We start from the raw sequence: 17,721 nt of genomic DNA on the forward strand, positions 1-17,721 counted from the left end.
CTTTATTTCAACGTCACAGAGGAAGCCGATATATTCACGCTTAGTTGTATATACATCTTCCCTTGTTCTCATTCCTCAGCACACCCCTTCTTCCATCTGCTTCTGCGCTCTCTCTCTCTCTCTCTTTCTCTCTCTCTTTTTTTGCCGGGGGGCTTCGTGGTGCAGTGGTTAGCACACTCGGCTCACAAGCAAGAGAGCCCGGGTTCGATTCCCGGGCGGAGTGGAAAAATTTGGGCGGCTGTTCCGATACCCTACACCCCTGTCCACCCAGCAGTGAATGGGTACCAGGTATTAATCGGGGGTTGTGTCCCGTCTCCTGGGGTCTGTTCCTTTCTATAATTCCTTCCCCTTCTGTCTCTCTCCGGCATATGACCACAGATGTTGCGCCGACTAAACGAAACTTTCCATCTTTCCCTAACTAAACCTGTCTCTCTTGTATTAATCGGGGGTTGTGTCCCGTCTCCTGGGGTCTGTTCCCTTCTCCTATAATACCTTCCCCTTCTGTCTCTCTCTCTCTCCGGCATATGACCACAGATGTTGCGCCGACTAAACGAAACTTTCCATCTTTCCCTAACTAAACCTGTCTCTCTTGTATTAATCGGGGGTTGTGTCCCGTCTCCTGGGGTCTGTTCCCTTCTCCTATAATTCCTTCCCCTTCTGTCTCTCTCCGGCATATGACCACAGATGTTGCTCCGACTAAACGAAACTTTCCATCTTTCCCTAACTAAACCTGTCTCTCTTGTATTAATCGGGGGTTGTGTCCCGTCTCCTGGGGTCTGTTCCCTTCTCCTATAATTCCTTCCCCTTCTGTCTCTCTCTCCGGCATATGACCACAGATGTTGCTCCGACTAAACGAAACTTTCCAACTTTCCCTAACTTAACCTGTCTTACTTGTATTAATCGGGGGTTGTGTCCCGTCTCCTGGGGTCTGTTCCCTTCTCCTATAATACCTTCCCCTTCTGTCTCTCTCTCTCTCCGGCATATGACCACAGATGTTGCGGCGACTAAACGAAACTTTCCAACTTTCCCTAACTAAACCTGTCTCACTTGTATTAATCGGGGGTTGTGTCCCGTCTCCTGGGGTCTGTTCCATTCTCCTATAATTCCTTCCCCTTCTGTCTCTCTCTCTCCGGCTTATGACCACAGATGTTGCGGCGACTAAACGAAACTTTCCATCTTTCCCTAACTAAACCTGTCTCACTTGTATTAATCGGGGGTTGTGTCCCGTCTCCATGGGGTCTGTTCCCTTCTCCTATAATTCCTTCCCCTTCTGTCTCTCTCCGGCATATGACCACAGATGTTGCGCCGACTAAACGAAACTTTCCATCTTTCCCTAACTTTACCTGTCTTACTTGTATTAATCGGGGGTTGTGTCCCGTCTCCTGGGGTCTGTTCCCTTCTCCTATAATTCCTTCCCCTTCTGTCTCTCTCCGGCATATGACCACAGATGTTGCACCGACTAAACGAAACTTTCCATCTTTCCCTAACTAAACCTGTCTCTCTTGTATTAATCGGGGGTTGTGTCCCGTCTCCTGGGGTCTGTTCCCTTCTCCTATAATACCTTCCCCTTCTGTTTCTGTCTCTCTCCGGCATATGACCACAGATGTTGCGCCGACTAAACGAAACTTTCCATCTTTCCCTAACTAAACCTGTCTCTCTTGTATTAATCGGGGGTTGTGTCCCGTCTCCTGGGGTCTGTTCCCTTCTCCTATAATACCTTCCCCTTCTGTCTCTCTCTCCGGCATATGACCACAGATGTTGCGCCGACTAAACGAAACCTTCCAACTTTTCCCACACGTCACTCACCCCGCCTCTCCCTCCCTCAGTCCCTGGTGTATGAGGACGGCGTGCTGGTGTCGGGGTCGCTGCAGGCGCTGGTCCAACACGCTGTGCCGACCGCCGTCTACTACCCCGACACAGCCTACCTCTTCGCCTTCCTGCTGTCATCGCGGCTCTTCGTCAAGCCCCACGAGTTATTGCAGCGGGTTTGCGAGGTTGGCTTCACGCAGCAGGGCCTCAAGGACAACGACCTCTCCACCATTAACAAGGTAAGGAACGCATAATTGAACTGCTCTTTCGGCCGCCTCCTCGGATTCTTTACAGGAGCGGCAAGTAGCGGGATTTTTTTTTATTGTTTCCTTTGCTGTAAAAAAAAATGCTTGCTGTTCTTGTAAGAGTGGAGTCTAAGGCTCTTCATCTCATCAGCTCTCCTCCTCCTACTGATAGTCTTCTACCTCTTAAATTTCGCCGCCATGTTGCCTCTCTTTCTATCTTCTATCGATATTTCCACGCTGACTGCTCTTCTGAACTTGCTAACTGCATGCCTCCCCCCCTCCCGCGGCCCCGCTGCACACAACTTTCTATTCATGCTCATCCCTATACTGTTCAAACCCCTTATGCAAGAGTTAACCAGCATCTTCACTCTTTCATCCCTATACTGTTCAAACCCCTTATGCAAGAGTTAACCAGCATCTTCACTCTTTCATCCCTATACTGTCCAAACCCCTTATGCAAGAGTTAACCAGCATCTTCACTCTTTCATCCCTATACTGTCCAAACCCCTTATGCAAGAGTTAACCAGCATCTTCACTCTTTCATCCCTCACGCTAGTAAACTCTGGAACAATCTTCCTTCATCTGTATTTCCTCCTGCCTACGACTTGAACTCTTTCAGGAGGAGGGTATCAGGACACGTCTCCTCCCGAAATTGACCTCTCTTTCGGCCACCTCTTTGGATTCTTTTTTAGGAGCAGCGAGTATCGGGCTTTTTTTTATTATTGTTTCCTTTTTTTGTGTGCCCTTGAGCTGTCTCCTTTATTGTAAAAAAAAATAGATAAATAAATGGGTCTAGTCCACTCACTCTTCATCGGCCAACTCAGCCTCATCTGGTCTACTTTACTTAATTTATCTTGCTCAAGTTAACCTCACCTCCGACATCATCCGAGCAAGCCGCCTCCTGTTCCACTCCTCACACGAAACGCAGCCTGTTCCACTCCTCACACAAAACCCAGCCTGTTCCACTCCTCACACAAAACCCAGCCTGTTCCACTCCTAACACAAAAGCCAGCCTGCTCCACTCCTCACACAAAACCCAGCCTGTTCCACTCCTCACACGAAACCCAGCCTGTTCCACTCCTCACACAAAACCCAGCCTGTTCCACTCCTCACACAAAACCCAGCCTGTTCCACTCCTCACACAAAACCCAGCCTGTTCCACTCCTCACACAAAACCCAGCCTGTTCCACTCCTAACACAAAACCCAGCCTGTTCCACTCCTCACACGAAACCCCACCTGTTCCACTCCTCACACAAAACCCAGCCTGTTCCACTCCTCACACGAAACGCAGCCTGTTCCACTCCTCACACAAAACCCAGCCTGTTCCACTCCTAACACAGAACCCCACCTGTTACACTCCTCACACAAAACCAAGCCTGTTCCACTCCTCACACAAAACCCCACCTGTTCCACTCCTGACACGAAACCCCACCTGTTCCACTCCTCACACGAAACCCAGCCTGTTCCACTCCTCACACAAAACCCAGCCTGTTCCACTCCTCACACAAAACCCAGCCTGTTCCACTCCTCACACAAAACCCAGCCTGTTCCACTCCTCACACGAAACCCAGCCTGTTCTAATCGTAGCATGACCCCGCTAACCTGTGCACATGAGGCCCCGTTTGTACAGACAGCCAGTGTAGCCTTCTCTTGGGGTCAGATGAAATGATATATAGCTAGCGGGACCCACCTCCTTCACCGCCACAGCGCAAGCCATCACTCCGCCATCACTATTTAAAGAGTAATTTGGAATAAGCCGATATGTTTTGCAATAAAGATTACCTATGTACTTTTATATTCGTACTTTGGTAGATTCATAAGTGTTATATTTAATGCCATTTTAAAAACACCGAGCCAGGGCAGGATAGCAGGCAAGGCTCGTGTTGAAACCGGGGGCTTCGTGGTGCAGTGGTTAGCACACTCGACTCACAACTGAGAGAGCCCGGGTTCGATTCCCGGGCGGAGTGGAAAAATTTGGGCGGCTTTTCCGATACCCTACGCCCTGTCCACCCAGCAGTGAATGGGTACCAGGTATTAATCGGGGGTTGTGTCCCGTCTCCTGGGGTCTGTTCCCTTCTCCTATAATTCCTTCCCCTTCTGTCTCTCTCCGGCATATGACCACAGATGTTGCGCCGACTAAACGAAACTTTCCAAACTTCGTGTTGAAACTCATAATACCGCAATCAGGGCAGTTTATATGTTGCGTTTCGGTATTCATGGAGCGCCGCCTTTCATTAGTGGACACTCATTAATGCTGCTTTGTTAAGACGCGTCGTGGCATTCATGATTTTTTTCACCGCCAGTGTGCCGACCTCAAAGGCTGGTCAGGGCAAAATATACACCATGTCAACGGGGGCTGTTTAATGAGTAACCTCAGGGGTCCTGTAGGTTAAGATACGTTTTCGCAGTGCGTTGAGACATATGGCTGAATTACATTACTCCGTCAGTTAATATCCGAAGTACATTGTGTAGTCACTGAAGATGCTGCGTAACCATATTGTATCAGGGAAAAGTGATGAGTTAAGCCCAGGGAGGCGGTGGCTGAATGGATAGCGTGACGGCGCCGCGTTCAGGACGACGCGAGTTCAATCCCCGCCCGGTGCTACCAAGCTGGGATTTTTCAGCCGCCGCCGAGTGGCTTAAAACTACCCACATGCTGTCCAGAAGACCACCTATCAACCCGGACTCTAGATTCTAGGATTAAAGATGAACTCCGGGAGGGCAGCATGAGCCAATGCAAGATGGCGCCACTATAAACACTCGCCTGCGCCAGAACGGGCTGGGCCGACCATCAGGCCCCACCGGGAAGAAGCCTTGGACCGACCATCAGGATCCACCGGGAAGAAGCCTTGGGCCTATCATCAGGATCCACCGGGAAGAAGCCTTGGGCCGACCATCAGGATCCACCGGGAAGAAGCCTTGGACCGACCATCAGGCCCCACCGGGAAGAAGCCTTGGGCCTATCATCAGGATCCACCGGGAAGAAGCCTTGGACCGACCATCAGGCCCCACCGGGAAGAAGCCTTGGACCGACCATCAGGATCCACCGGGAAGAAGCCTTGGACCGACCATCAGGATCCACCGGGAAGAAGCCTTGGGCCTATCATCAGGATCCACCGGGAAGAAGCCTTGGGCCTATCATCAGGATCCACCGGGAAGAAGCCTTGGGCCGACCATCAGGCCCCACCGGGAAGAAGCCTTGGGCCTATCATCAGGATCCACCGGGAAGAAGCCTTGGGCCTATCATCAGGATCCACCGGGAAGAAGCCTTGGGCCGACCATCAGGATCCACTGGAAGTAGCCTTGGGCCAAGCATCAGTATCCACCTGGAAGAAGCCTTGGGCCGACCATCAGGATCCACCGGGAAGAAGCCTTGGGCCTATCATCAGGATCCACCGGGAAGAAGCCTTGGGCCGACCATCAGGCCCCACCGGGAAGAAGCCTTGGGCCGACCATCAGGATCCACCGGGAAGAAGCCTTGGGCCTATCATCAGGATCCACCGGGAAGAAGCCTTGGGCCGACCATCAGGATCCACCGGGAAGAAGCCTTGGGCCGACCATCAGGATCCACCGGGAAGAAGCCTTGGGCCGACCATCAGGATCCACCGGGAAGAAGCCTTGGGCCGACCATCAGGATCCACGGGGACGAAGCCTTGGGCCGACCATCAGGATCCACCGGAAGAAGCCTTGGGCCGACCATCAGGATCCACCGGGAAGAAGCCTTGGGCCGACCATCAGGATCCACCGGGAAGAAGCCTTGGGCCGACCATCAGGATCCACCGGGAAGAAGCCTTGGGCCGACCATCAGGATCCACCGGGAAGAAGCCTTGGGCCGACCATAGGACTCATCTCAAGAAATAAATAAAAATCCAGGCAAAAAAATATACCGCACAGGTAATGCAAAATCTCTCCCCCAAGTGAGACACTGTGTTGAATATAAAGTGCATGATAAGTCCTCGCAGGCAGGCAAGAGTGTATAGACGAGGACGTATTTTGCATGAGATTTTTCTGGGTCGGGGCGGAGAGTTATTTTCTGGGGAGGTTCTTCAACACATGAAAACAAAAAGAAGATGGAAGTTATATATGTGAGTGTCGTTGAACAGTCGACAGAATCATGAGAGAGAGAGAGAGAGAGAGAGAGAGAGATGATATTTTTCTTGGTCGGAACGGAGAGTCATTTCATACCGAGGTTCTTCAACACATAGAAACAAAAAGAAAAGATGGATTTATAGATGTGAATGTCGTTTGAACAGTCGGCAGAATCATGAGAGAGAGAGTCCAGGAGTCCAATACGAGGCGAGAGTACAGGGACGCGAGGTGAATGAAGGCTTCGTGAATAGAGCATTGTCCGAGTGTGTCAGGGATTGCTGGGTGCCTGGTCGAGGGTGAGGCAGTGAGAGACGAGGAGGGAGAAAGACGGGGTTCAAAGGAGCTGGGTTATTTTTTTATTTTTTTTTTTGGGGGGGGGGCACTCCTCTACTGTATTGTTGCATTTTTTTTCTTTTTTACGTGTACGCCTGTAACGCCGGTAAGCTCACTTGAGGGGCCTGGATGGTGTTTGGCCCCAGCCCGTCATGTCGCAGGCAAGTGTTTATAGTGGCGCCATCTTCTCTTGGCTCATGCTGCCCCCCGGAACTCCTTCTTGATTCACTTGGACGGTTTCCTCTAGAGTCCGGGTTGATGGGTGGTCTTCAGGACAGCATGTGGGTAGTTTTAAGCCACTCGGCGGTGACTGAAAAATCCCAGGTGGTAGCGTGGGGATTCGAACCCGCGACGTCCCACACGCGGCGAATGTGGGCCCAGCACGCTACCACTCAGCCACCGCCTACCCCAATAGCGTAGCGTCGTTATCGTCGTTTTTGTTGTTGTTTGAATGTTTTTGTCCATTCTCACATCAGCTATTTCTAAAGGTCAAAGAGGGGATCAGTCGGGTTCTAATGAGTGTTTCCTGAGGTTCACGGTACAGAAGAAGGGTCACACTACCATCAGGGTCATAAAACTACCCCTAGACATGCCCGCAACTCCCACGAAAGCCTTGTCAAACAGGTGTTCTTGGGCGGCGAAATGTCTTATAATACAATTCCTTCCTTCCTCATCAGCTTCAGGTTCTAATGAGTGTTTCTTCAGGTTCACGGTACAGAAGAAGGGTCACACTACCACCAGGGTCATAAAACTACCCCCTAGACATGCCCGCAACTCCCACGAAAGCCTTGTCAAATAGGTGTTCTTGGGCGGCGAAATGTCTTATATACGACCCAGAGAGTGAGCGGTGGATGTGTTGGCATTAGTTGGCCGTGAGGGGGCAGCACCGCCACGGCCTCGTGCTTGAAAATTCAGTTTGAAGGAATTAGATTTCAGCGCAAAATGTCAACTATATACGGTTTTACGAAATGCTTCCAAATTATTTTTATGACGAGGGCATTTGCTGTTGTATAATATATTTGCCATCGCGTAAATTGGCGCTTCACAATATTCAACGAGTAACGAGCAGGGTGATTATGTTCCCCCGTTGTACGTGTGTGTGTGTGTGTGTGTGTGTGTGTGTGTGTGTGTGTGTGTGTGTTCGTCTGTTACCAAAATACTTCCCTTACCTTATTTACCGTATCTTATTTACCTTACCTTACCTTACCTAACCTTACCTAACCTTACCTTACCTTACCTTACCTTACCTTACCTAACCTTACCTTACCTTACCTAACCTTACCTAACCTTACCTTACCTTACCTTACCTTACCTTACCTTACCTAACCTTACCTTACCTTACCTTACCTAACCTTACCTTACCTTACCTTACCTTACCTTACCTAACCTTACCTAACCTTACCTAACCTTACCTTACCTTACCTTACCTTACCTTACCTAACCTTACCTTACCTTACCTTACCTTACCTTACCTTACCTTACCTTACCTAACCTTACCTTACCTTACCTAACCTTACCTTACCTTACCTAACCTTACCTTACCTAACCTTACCTTACCTTACCTAACCTTACCTTACATTACCTCACCTTACCTACCCTTACCTTATCTAACCTTACCTAACCTAACCTAACCTTACCTTACCTCACCTTACCTAACCTTACCTTACCTTACCTTACCTTACCTTACCTTACCTTACCTAACCTTACCTTACCTTACCTAACCTTACCTCACCTTACCTAACCTTACCTTACCTTACCTTACCATACCTTACCTAACCTTACCTTACCTTACCTTACCTTACCTTACCTTACCTTACCTAACCTTACCTTACCTAACCTTACCTTACCTTACCTTACCTAACCTTACCCTATCTAACCTCACCTTACCTTATCTCACCTTACCGTACCTTACCAAACCTTACCTAACCATACCTTACCTTACCTTACCTAATCTCAAAAACAGCTTAATTAACAACGTCGCCAAACACACACGAGAACATCTGTGGGCGGCAATCTGAAACGGACTAAATCTTGTTAAGTGAAAGGTGTTGGTGAGAGAGTGGGCGATGATTGGAGTGTGTGTGTGTGTGTGTGTGTGTGTGTGTGTGTGTGTTAATTGACGAGCTGGCGTTGATTCAGAGTCAGTGGGTGGGAGGGTGAAGAGAGGCGAGGAGGAGGTTGTGTCAGCGAGGTGTTATTGTGCGCGCCGCTGGAGTCGAGATAATCCGCAAACCTCTTGAAGCCGTGAACCGTGAGTCTGCCATTGACGCCGAGGGGACGCCGAGGGATGCGCGCGCGTGGTCATGACAGGGAGGGATAGAAATAACAAGACTTGAAAAATAATGAAAAGATGATGAGATGAAAAGAAGAGCAAGAAGGAAAAGATAAAGAAGAAGAAGAAGAAGGAAAGAAAGAAGAAGAACGAGAAGAAGAAGATAACTAAGATGAAGAAGAAGAAGAAAAAGATAAAGAAGACGAAGAAGAAGAAAAAAAAAGAAGAACGAAAAGAAGAAAAAAAACAAAAAGAATGATGAAAATAATATTAATCAAAGGAAGAATAAAAAGAGAGAAGGAGGAGGAGGAGGAGAAGAAGAAGAAGAAGAAGAAGAAGAAGAAGAAGAAGAAGAAGAAGAAGAAGAAGAAGAAGGAAAAGTAGGAAGTAAGGGAGAAGGAGGAGAAAGAGAAAGAGGAAGAAGAAGGAAAGGGCATAAGAAAACGAACAAGCAAAGGTTATCACTGTCTACACACATAAGATAAAAAACAAAACAAAACATCCATAAAAGCCAAACACACTTCTCAAACGAACGAACGAACAGGCACACATAAGATCATTCGTGTAACCTCTCTCCGGGCGAGCGAATTCAAAACCTACGAAACACGACGGAAAGGAAGAATGAGAGGAGGAGGAGAAGAAGAAGAAGAAGAAGAAGAAAGGCAGTGTTGAGTCCGCTAAGAATCGAGCGAGCCAACAACTCCTTCAGGCCCGCGCGTGTGTGCAGAGGAGAGATCGCTTTGTGTCTGCAGTGCATCAGATACACAGATTTCGTTATAGTGTTTCCCGGCGGCTGGGCGGGGAGTGAGAAGTCAGGAGCGGCGCAGACACGAGAATGGACACTGGAGATAGCATGGGAGGCGGGACAGCAAGAAGAGGTAGCCTAGACACGAGGTTGATAGGGAGAGAGAGCATATCGTAGGCGGTGGCTCAGTGGTAGTGTGCTGGGCCCACATTCACCACGTGATGGACGACACGGGTTCGAATCCCCACGCTACCACCTGGGATTTTTCAGTCACCGCCGAGTGGCTTAAAACTACCCACATGCTGTCCTGAAGACCACCCATCAACCCGGACTCTAGAGGAAACCGTCCAAGTGAATCAAGAAGGAGTTCCGGGGGGCAGCAGGAGCCAGGAGGAGATGGCTTAAACTTGCCTTCCGTTCAATGTTTGTTCCACTCTTGTATCGTGGAAGTGGTTAAAGTTTTCTGGGTGTGAGTCTCTGTGAGTTCTGAAGGACACGAGAGAGAGGATATGTTATGAAGAGCTTCGACTAAGTTTTCTGGGTGTGAGTCTCGGTGAGTTCTGAAGGACACGAGAGAGAGGATAGTATATGAAGAGCTTCGACTAAGTTTTCTGGGTGTGAGTCTCTGTGAGTTCTGATGGACACGAGAGATAGGATAGGATATGAGAGCTTCGAATTAAGTTTTCTGGGTGTGAGTCTCGGTGAGTTCTGATGGACACGAGAGATAGGATAGTATATGAAGAGCTTCGACTAAGTTTTCTGGGTGTGAGTCTCGGTGAGTTCTGATGGACACGAGAGAGAGGATATGTTATGAAGAACTTCGGCTAACTGGATGTGTCGCTTTGGGTTTGTTTAGGTGTTTGAAAAGGAAAATCAGGTTGTCAAGGTGACGTTGTAATGAGAGAGAGAGAGAGAGAGAGAGAGAGAGAGAGAGAGAGAGAGAGAGAGAGAGAGAGAGAGAGAGAGACAGACAGACAGACAGACAGACAGACAGACAGACAGACAGACAGACAGACAGACAGACAGACAGACAGACAGACAGACAGACAGACAGACAGACAGACAGACAGACAGACAGACAGAACAAGAACTGGACGAGGAAGAACGACAAGAAGTAAAAACGAGAGAAAGAAGTTTAAGCAGAGAAAGAGGAGGAGGGGGAGGAGGAGGAGGAGGAGGAGGAGGAGGAGGAGGAGGAGGAGGAGGAGGAGGAGGAGGAGGAGAAAATAAAACAGAAAAGAAATGCCGGCAGATTAATGTTTGGATTTCTTTAAAGTCGCGCTTGTCAAGAGATTGTGTTGCGAAGTGTTGTCTGTCTGTCTGTCTGTCTGTCGCTACAAACTAACTCAATCCGCCTCCCCCGCTGGCTGCCTCGGTATCAGGTCCGGGGCTTCGTGGTGCAGTGGTTAGCACACTCGGCTCACAACCAAGAGAGCCTGGGTTCGATTCCCGGGAGGAGTGGAAAAATTTTGGCGGCTTTTACGATACCCTACGCCCCTGTCCACCCAGTAGTGAATGGGTACCAGGTATTAATCGGGGGTTGTGTCCCGTCTCCTGGGGTCTGTTCCCTTCTCCTATAATTCCTTCCCCCTCCTGTCTCTCTCCGGCATATGACCACAGATGTTGCGCCGACTAAACGAAACTTTCCAACTCCAGGATTTTCATGTGATCGGTTTTTATACTCTAACGAAATCTACTTCAGTTATTGGAGCAGCGTCAAACGAGCATTTTCAATAGTATCCAAGCCGATGGTCAGTCTCTGTTAGCACAAAATATGTTCTAATGCTGACATTCACACACACACACACACACACACACACACACACACACACACACACACACACACACACACACACACACACACACTACAAGCCATTACTTATTAAGCCAAGACAAGACTTATAGTATTAGTTTGCTGGCTAAGCTTATTTTAATTTCAAAGCAATATCGAGCCTTCTTTGTCTTTATTCTCCATACGTGTATTTGATGAACTTGGTGCTGTAATTCATAAAGGAGTAGATCATCTTATTCTTCTTTCGCTTCGCTGATAGTCTTCTACCTCTTAAATTCCGCCGCCATGTTGCCTCTCTATCTTCTATCAATATTTTCACGCTGACTGCTCTTCTGAACTTGCTAACTGCATGACACGACTTTCTACTCATGCTCATCCCTATACTGTCCAAACCCCTTATGCAAGAGTTAACCAGCATCTTCACTCTTTCATCCCTATACTGTCCAAACCCCTTATGCAAGAGTTAACCAGCATCTTCACTCTTTCATCCCTATACTGTCCAAACCCCTTATGCAAGAGTTAACCAGCATCTTCACTCTTTCATCCCTATACTGTCCAAACCCCTTATGCAAGAGTTAACCAACATCTTCACTCTTTCATCCCTATACTGTCCAAACCCCTGATGCAAGAGTTAACCAGCATCTTCACTTTTTCATCCCTATACTGTCCAAACCCCTTATGCAAGAGTTAACCAACATCTTCACTTTTTCATCCCTATACTGTCCAAACCCCTTATGCAAGAGTTAACCAGCATCTTCACTCTTTCATCCCTATACTGTCCAAACCCCTTATGCAAGAGTTAACCAGCATCTTCACTCTTTCATCCCTATACTGTCCAAACCCTTAGGCAAGAGTTAACCAGCATCTTCACTCTTTCATCCCTATACTGTCCAAACCCCTTATGCAAGAGTTAACCAGCATCTTCACTCTTTCATCCCTATACTGTCCAAACCCCTTATGCAAGAGTTAACCAGCATCTTCACTCTTTCATCCCTATACTGTCCAAACCCCTTATGCAAGAGTTAACCAGCATCTTCACTCTTTCATCCCTATACTGTCCAAATCCCTTATGCAAGAGTCAACCAGCATCTTCACTCTTTCATCCCTCACGCTGGTAAACTCTGGAACAATCATCCTTCATCTGTATTTCCTAGTGCCTACGACTTGAACTCTTTCAAGTGGAGGGTATCAGGACACCTCTCCTCCCGAAATTGACCTATCTTTCGGCCACTCCTCTAACTCTTTATAGGAGCAGTGAGTAGCGGGCTTTTTTTAATATTTGTTACCTTTTTTAATGCCCTTGAACTAACTCCTCTGTATTTGATGAACTCGCTTTCGGCCACCTCTTTCGATTCTTTTTTTTTTAGGAGCAGCGAGTAGCGGGCTTTTTTTTATTATTGTTTCCTTTTGTGTGCCCTTGAGCTGTCTCCTTTGTTGTAAAAAAAAATTGTAAATAAGTAGATTATCTTATTCTTCTTTCACGCCCTCACCCGCCTCCCTCCCCGCAGGACAAGCTGGGTCGGTTCGTGGCCCACATGGTTCAGCTGCTCGGCGAGTGGAGTGAGACCTTCCCCTATGACTTCCGGGACGAGCGCATGATGGGAAGCGTTCGCACAATGACGCACCGCTGCATCGCGCTCCAACCCGCGCTGCGCCGCGACGTGACACAGGTTGGTTTCCTCCGCCCAGACCCCTCCCCGCTGACTCCCACGACCACCTTCATAACATACTGATTTACTGGCTCATCACACAGACTTCAAATACACGGTGGGCTTCGTGGTGCAGTGGTTAGCACACTCGGCTCACAACCGAGTGAAAAAATTTGGGCGGCTTTTCCGATACCCTACGCCCCTGTCCACCCAGCAGTGAATGGGTACCAGGTATTAATCGGGGGTTGTGTCCCGTCTCCTGGGGTCTGTTCCCTTCTCCTATAATTCCTTCCCCTTCTGTCTCGCTCCGGCATATGACCACAGATGTTGCGCCCACTAAACCAAACTTTCCAACTGTTCCCTTCTCCTATAATTCCTTCCCCTTCTGTCTCTCTCCGGCATGACCACAGATGTTGCGCCGACTAAACGAAACTTTCCAACCTCGAATACAACCTCGTCATGCCGGCTTATTGCGGTACACACACACACACACACACACATGAATTCACTCAGCTGCCAGACGGACAAGTGGAAGGGTGACACTCCCAGTTTCATGCCGCGCGACGCCCTGCCCGTCAGGCGTGTGTGCGTGTGCCATGGGAGGGAAGAGGTGGACATTAGGGTAGCAGCGGGGATCATGTTTCTTAATGGTCCCTCCAAGCGAGAATAATGAGAAAAACTCACCCCTCACACAAACCATTTCATAATATATATCAAAGCATTTGTGATCAGTTTATGTATCATCTATTTTGGGGGGTTTATATCATGGCACAAATTTGGCCCGTCGCTGCTACACGGTGAAGCCACAAATTTGGCCCGTCGCTGCTACACGGTAAAGCCACAAATTTGGCCCGTCGCTGCTACACGGTGAAGCCACAAATTTGGCCCGTCGCTGCTACACGGTGAAGCCACAAATTTGGCCCGTCGCTGCTACACGGTGAAGCCACAAATTTGGCCCGTCGCTGCTACACGGTGAAGCCACAAATTTGGCCCGTCGCTGCTACACGGTGAAGCCACAAATTTGGCCCGTCGCTGCTACCGGGTTAACGTCAGAAAAGCTGGGACTTGCCTGGACGTGGCCGCCTACATGTGAGGGCTCCTCCTAATGGTACACAACTTGACGCGTGACTGACTTCCATCCAGCGCGTAATATTTGGGTCACAATGCGCCCGTTGTTGTGTTGCGTCCAGGGCTCTCACGCCGGGGTGGTGGAGGGCTGCCGGGGTCCAGGCCTACAAAATCTTGCTTGAATTGTAGTCTAATGCTGATTTTTTTTATATCTATTTTTTTTCTATTATTATTATTTTCTTTTTTTTTTGGGGGGGGGGCTCCACACCAGAAGCAGTGAATAGACGGTTGGTTTGTTGCGGCACATGATCCGGTAATGTGCTCGGAGGTGGTGGCTCAGTGGTTAGCGTGACGGCCCCGCGTTCAGGAGCTCCAGGAGGGACGCGAGTTCGAATCCTGGCCGCCGCACAGCTGAGGTTTTTCAGATTCCCTCGCCTCAGCCTGACCTGCCTCCTTCACAAGCGGGAGTTGAAAAGTTGAAACGTGACAGAAATGATGAATAGTCAAGATATATTTAGACCTCCTAGTATGTGACGCCTCACCACAGCGGCGCCGTCCTGTGGCTCAAGGTGCTGAATCACTCTGTTCCTTTCTGTGTCCAGTCCTGAAAGGGGCTTCGTGGTGCAGTGGTTAGCACACTCGGCTCACGACAGAGAGAGCTAGGGTTCGATTCCCGGGTGGAGTGGAAATACTTGGGCGGCTTTTCCGATACCCTACGCCCCTGTCCACCCAGCAGTGAATGGGTACCAGGTATTAATCGGGGGTTGTGTCCCGTCTCCTGGGGTCTGTTCCCTTCTCCTATAATTCCTTCCCCCTTTTGTCTCTCCGGCATATGACCACAGATGTTGCGCCGACTAAACGAAACTTTCCAAACTTTCCTTTTCCGATACCCTACGCCCCTGTCCACCCAGCAGTGAATGGGTACCAGGTATTAATCGAGGGTTGTGTCCCGTCTCCTGGGGTCTGTTCCCTTCTCCTATAATTCCTTCCCCCTTTTGTCTCTCCGGCATATGACCACAGATGTTGCGCCGACTAAACGAAACTTTCCAAACATTCCTTTTCCGATACCCTACGCCCCTGTCCACCCAGCAGTTAATGGGTACCAGGTATTAATCGAGGGTTGTGTCCCGTCTCCTGGGGTGTATTCCCTTCTCCTATAATTCCTTCCCCTTCTGTCTCTCTCCGGCAAATGACCACAGATGTTGCGCCGACTAAACGAAACCTTTTTTTCCCTCGTCAGTAGTGTCTCGTCCTCCCCCCCTACCCCCCACCCCCCCACCCCTTTTCTGGGATGGCTCTGTGACTCAGCCCGTCTTTCCTCCCTCAGGTTCTGCACAATCTACTCAACAAACTGACCCAGCTGGAACGTTACGAGGAAGGGCTCGCTAAGGCCCCCGCCCCTGCGCCCGTGGACTTCATCTCTCAGGTTGGTGTTGTGAGCCCTTCCTGTTTCCTTTGCTGTGTGTGATCTTCCACCTCTAACGCCTCAGCCCAGCCCTCATCAACCTCCCTTCGTCACAACCACGGACAAGGCTTCCGGTTTTATAATGCCATGTTAGCGATTTCTTCCTCTTCTTCCTCTTCTCTTCTCTCCTCTTCTCTCCTCTTCTCTCCTCTCCTCTTCTCTTCTCTTCTCCTCCTCCTCTTCTTCCCCTTCCTCCTCCTCCTCCTCCTCCTCCTCCTCCTCCTCCTCCTCTTCTTCCCCTTCCTCCTCCTCTTCCTCCTCTCCTCTCCTCTTCTCTTCTCTTCTCCTCCTCCTCTTCTTCCCCTTCCTCCTCCTCCTCCTCCTCCTCCTCCTCTTCTTCCCCTTCCTCCTCCTCTTCCTCTTCCTCCTCTCCACCTCCTCTTCTCTCCTCTCCTCTTCCTCTTCTCTTCTCCTCCTCCTCTTCTTCCCCTTCCTCCTCCTCTTCCTCCTCTCCTCCTCCTCCTCTCCTTGACTTGCAGTGCCAAAAACCAAACTTTGCAAACTCCACCTCACTCCCCGCCCACAACCTCCTCAACACCACAACTCCTCTTATTTTTTTCTCTTTCCCGCCACTCCCTCTCCGCCTGAGTTTCCTTCCCTCGCTCCACTCCGCACTCCTTCCAATGACCCTTCTGGCCATCCCCTTGCATCTAACTTGTGATGGGTTTGACCGCGAGTGTCACGGCTTAACTGGCCTTCATTGCACGTGGGACTCAGAGCAGTGGGAAGAGAATTGGTTTAAACACTTGAGTGACGGGTTGCACACACACACACACACACACACACACAACCGTCTCGCTCTGTGTTTTGGTATTGCTTAGGTTGTCGAGGATACGGGTGTGTGTGTGTGTGTGTGTGTGTGTGTGTGTGTGTGTGTGTGTGTGTGTGTGTGTGTGTGTTACTATTACTACTATTACTACTACTACTACTACTACTACTACTACTACTACTACTACTACTACTACCACCACTACCTTTTCCCCCCCCTCTCCCAGCCGGTGGACATCACGGAGGTGTGCATAAGTCCCCTGGTCATGGCGCAACAGCTGACCCACGTGGAGCTGGAGAAGCTATCGTACATCGGGCCGGAGGAATTCGTGCAAGCCTTCGCCAAGGATAACCTGGACGCTTGCTATAAGGACCTCAAGAAGACTAGCAACCTCGAGTGTTACATTCAGTGGTTCAATAGACTCTCCTACCTGGTGGCTACTCACGCTTGTATGGTGAGTACCGGAGGAGAGCCTTGTATTCTTAGACACCTTCGCTTCACACATCAGCTATTTCAAAAGGTCAAAGAGGGGGTCAGTCGGGTTCTAATGAGTGTTTCTTCAGGTTCATGCTACAGAAGAAGGGTCACACTACCACCAGGGTCATAAAACTACTCCTATAAATACCCACAACTCCTACGAAAGCCTTATCAAATATGTGTTTCTAGGTTCATGGTACAGAAGAAGGGTCACACTACCACCAGGGTCATACAACTACCCCTGGAAATGCCCACAACTCCTACGAAAGCCTTATCAAATATGTGTTTCTAGGTTCATGGTACAGAAGAAGGGTCACACTACCACCAGGGTCATAAAACTACTCCTATAAATACCCACAACTCCTACGAAAGCCTTATCAAATATGTGTTTCTACGTTCATGGTACAGAAGAAGGGGCACACTACCACCAGGGTCATAAAACTACTCCTGGAAATACCAACAACTCCTGCGAAAGCCTTGTCAAATATGCGTTCTTGGGCTGTGAAATGTCTTATAAAGCGACCCTTTTATAACCCGGGGTGCTGTAAGGGTTGCCGAGGGTGTCTTGAGCAGGAGAACATCAATAACAGGCAGAGAAAGGTGGAACGCGTATAGCAAAATCTTTGTTCTGCAATTATAAAAAAAAATTCTTGAGGGGCGTGGATGGTATTCGGCCCCAGCCCATCATGGCGCAGGCAAGTGTTTATAGTGGCGCCATCTTCTCTTGGCTCATGCTGCCCCCCGGAACTCCTTGATTCACTTGGGTGGTTTCCTCTAGAGTCCGGGTTGATGGGTGGTCTTCAGGACAGCATGTGGGTAGTTTTAAGCCACTCGGCGGTGACTGAAAAATCCCAGGTGGTAGCGTGGGGATTCGAACCCGCGTCGTCCATCACGTGGTGAATGTGGGCCCAGCACGCTACCACTCAGCCACCGCCTACCCCAATGGCTGATAGTGATAGTAAGGATGATTGGACAGCCCTTCAAGAAAATATAAGTGTTAGAATCGT

At 49.3% G+C, this 17,721-nt stretch overlaps 1 protein-coding gene and 1 long non-coding RNA gene across 2 annotated transcripts in view; one reads left to right on the forward strand and one right to left on the reverse strand.

Annotated features, from left to right (window-relative positions):
- Positions 1-16,859, forward strand: part of LOC126993746 (ras-GEF domain-containing family member 1B-A-like) — an 85,015-nt gene extending 68,156 nt beyond the window's left edge. Inside the window, exons 3-6 of the mRNA XM_050852920.1 lie at positions 1,827-2,048; positions 12,795-12,956; positions 15,331-15,429; positions 16,464-16,859. Of these exons, the coding sequence (XP_050708877.1) occupies positions 1,827-2,048; positions 12,795-12,956; positions 15,331-15,429; positions 16,464-16,844 (864 nt within the window). The 3' untranslated portion in view covers positions 16,845-16,859. The remainder of the gene's footprint in view (positions 1-1,826; positions 2,049-12,794; positions 12,957-15,330; positions 15,430-16,463) is intronic.
- LOC126993747 (uncharacterized) lies at positions 6,594-8,972 on the reverse strand. The gene is made up of 2 exons (XR_007748216.1): positions 8,255-8,972; positions 6,594-8,004 (listed from the first exon to the last, which is right to left on the reverse strand). It is a non-coding gene; the product is annotated as an uncharacterized LOC126993747 (long non-coding RNA).
- Positions 16,860-17,721: the final 862 nt, after the last annotated feature.

This window comes from Eriocheir sinensis, unplaced genomic scaffold (assembly GCF_024679095.1).
Source record: "Eriocheir sinensis breed Jianghai 21 unplaced genomic scaffold, ASM2467909v1 Scaffold667, whole genome shotgun sequence".
NCBI classification, from domain to species: domain Eukaryota; kingdom Metazoa; phylum Arthropoda; class Malacostraca; order Decapoda; family Varunidae; genus Eriocheir; species Eriocheir sinensis.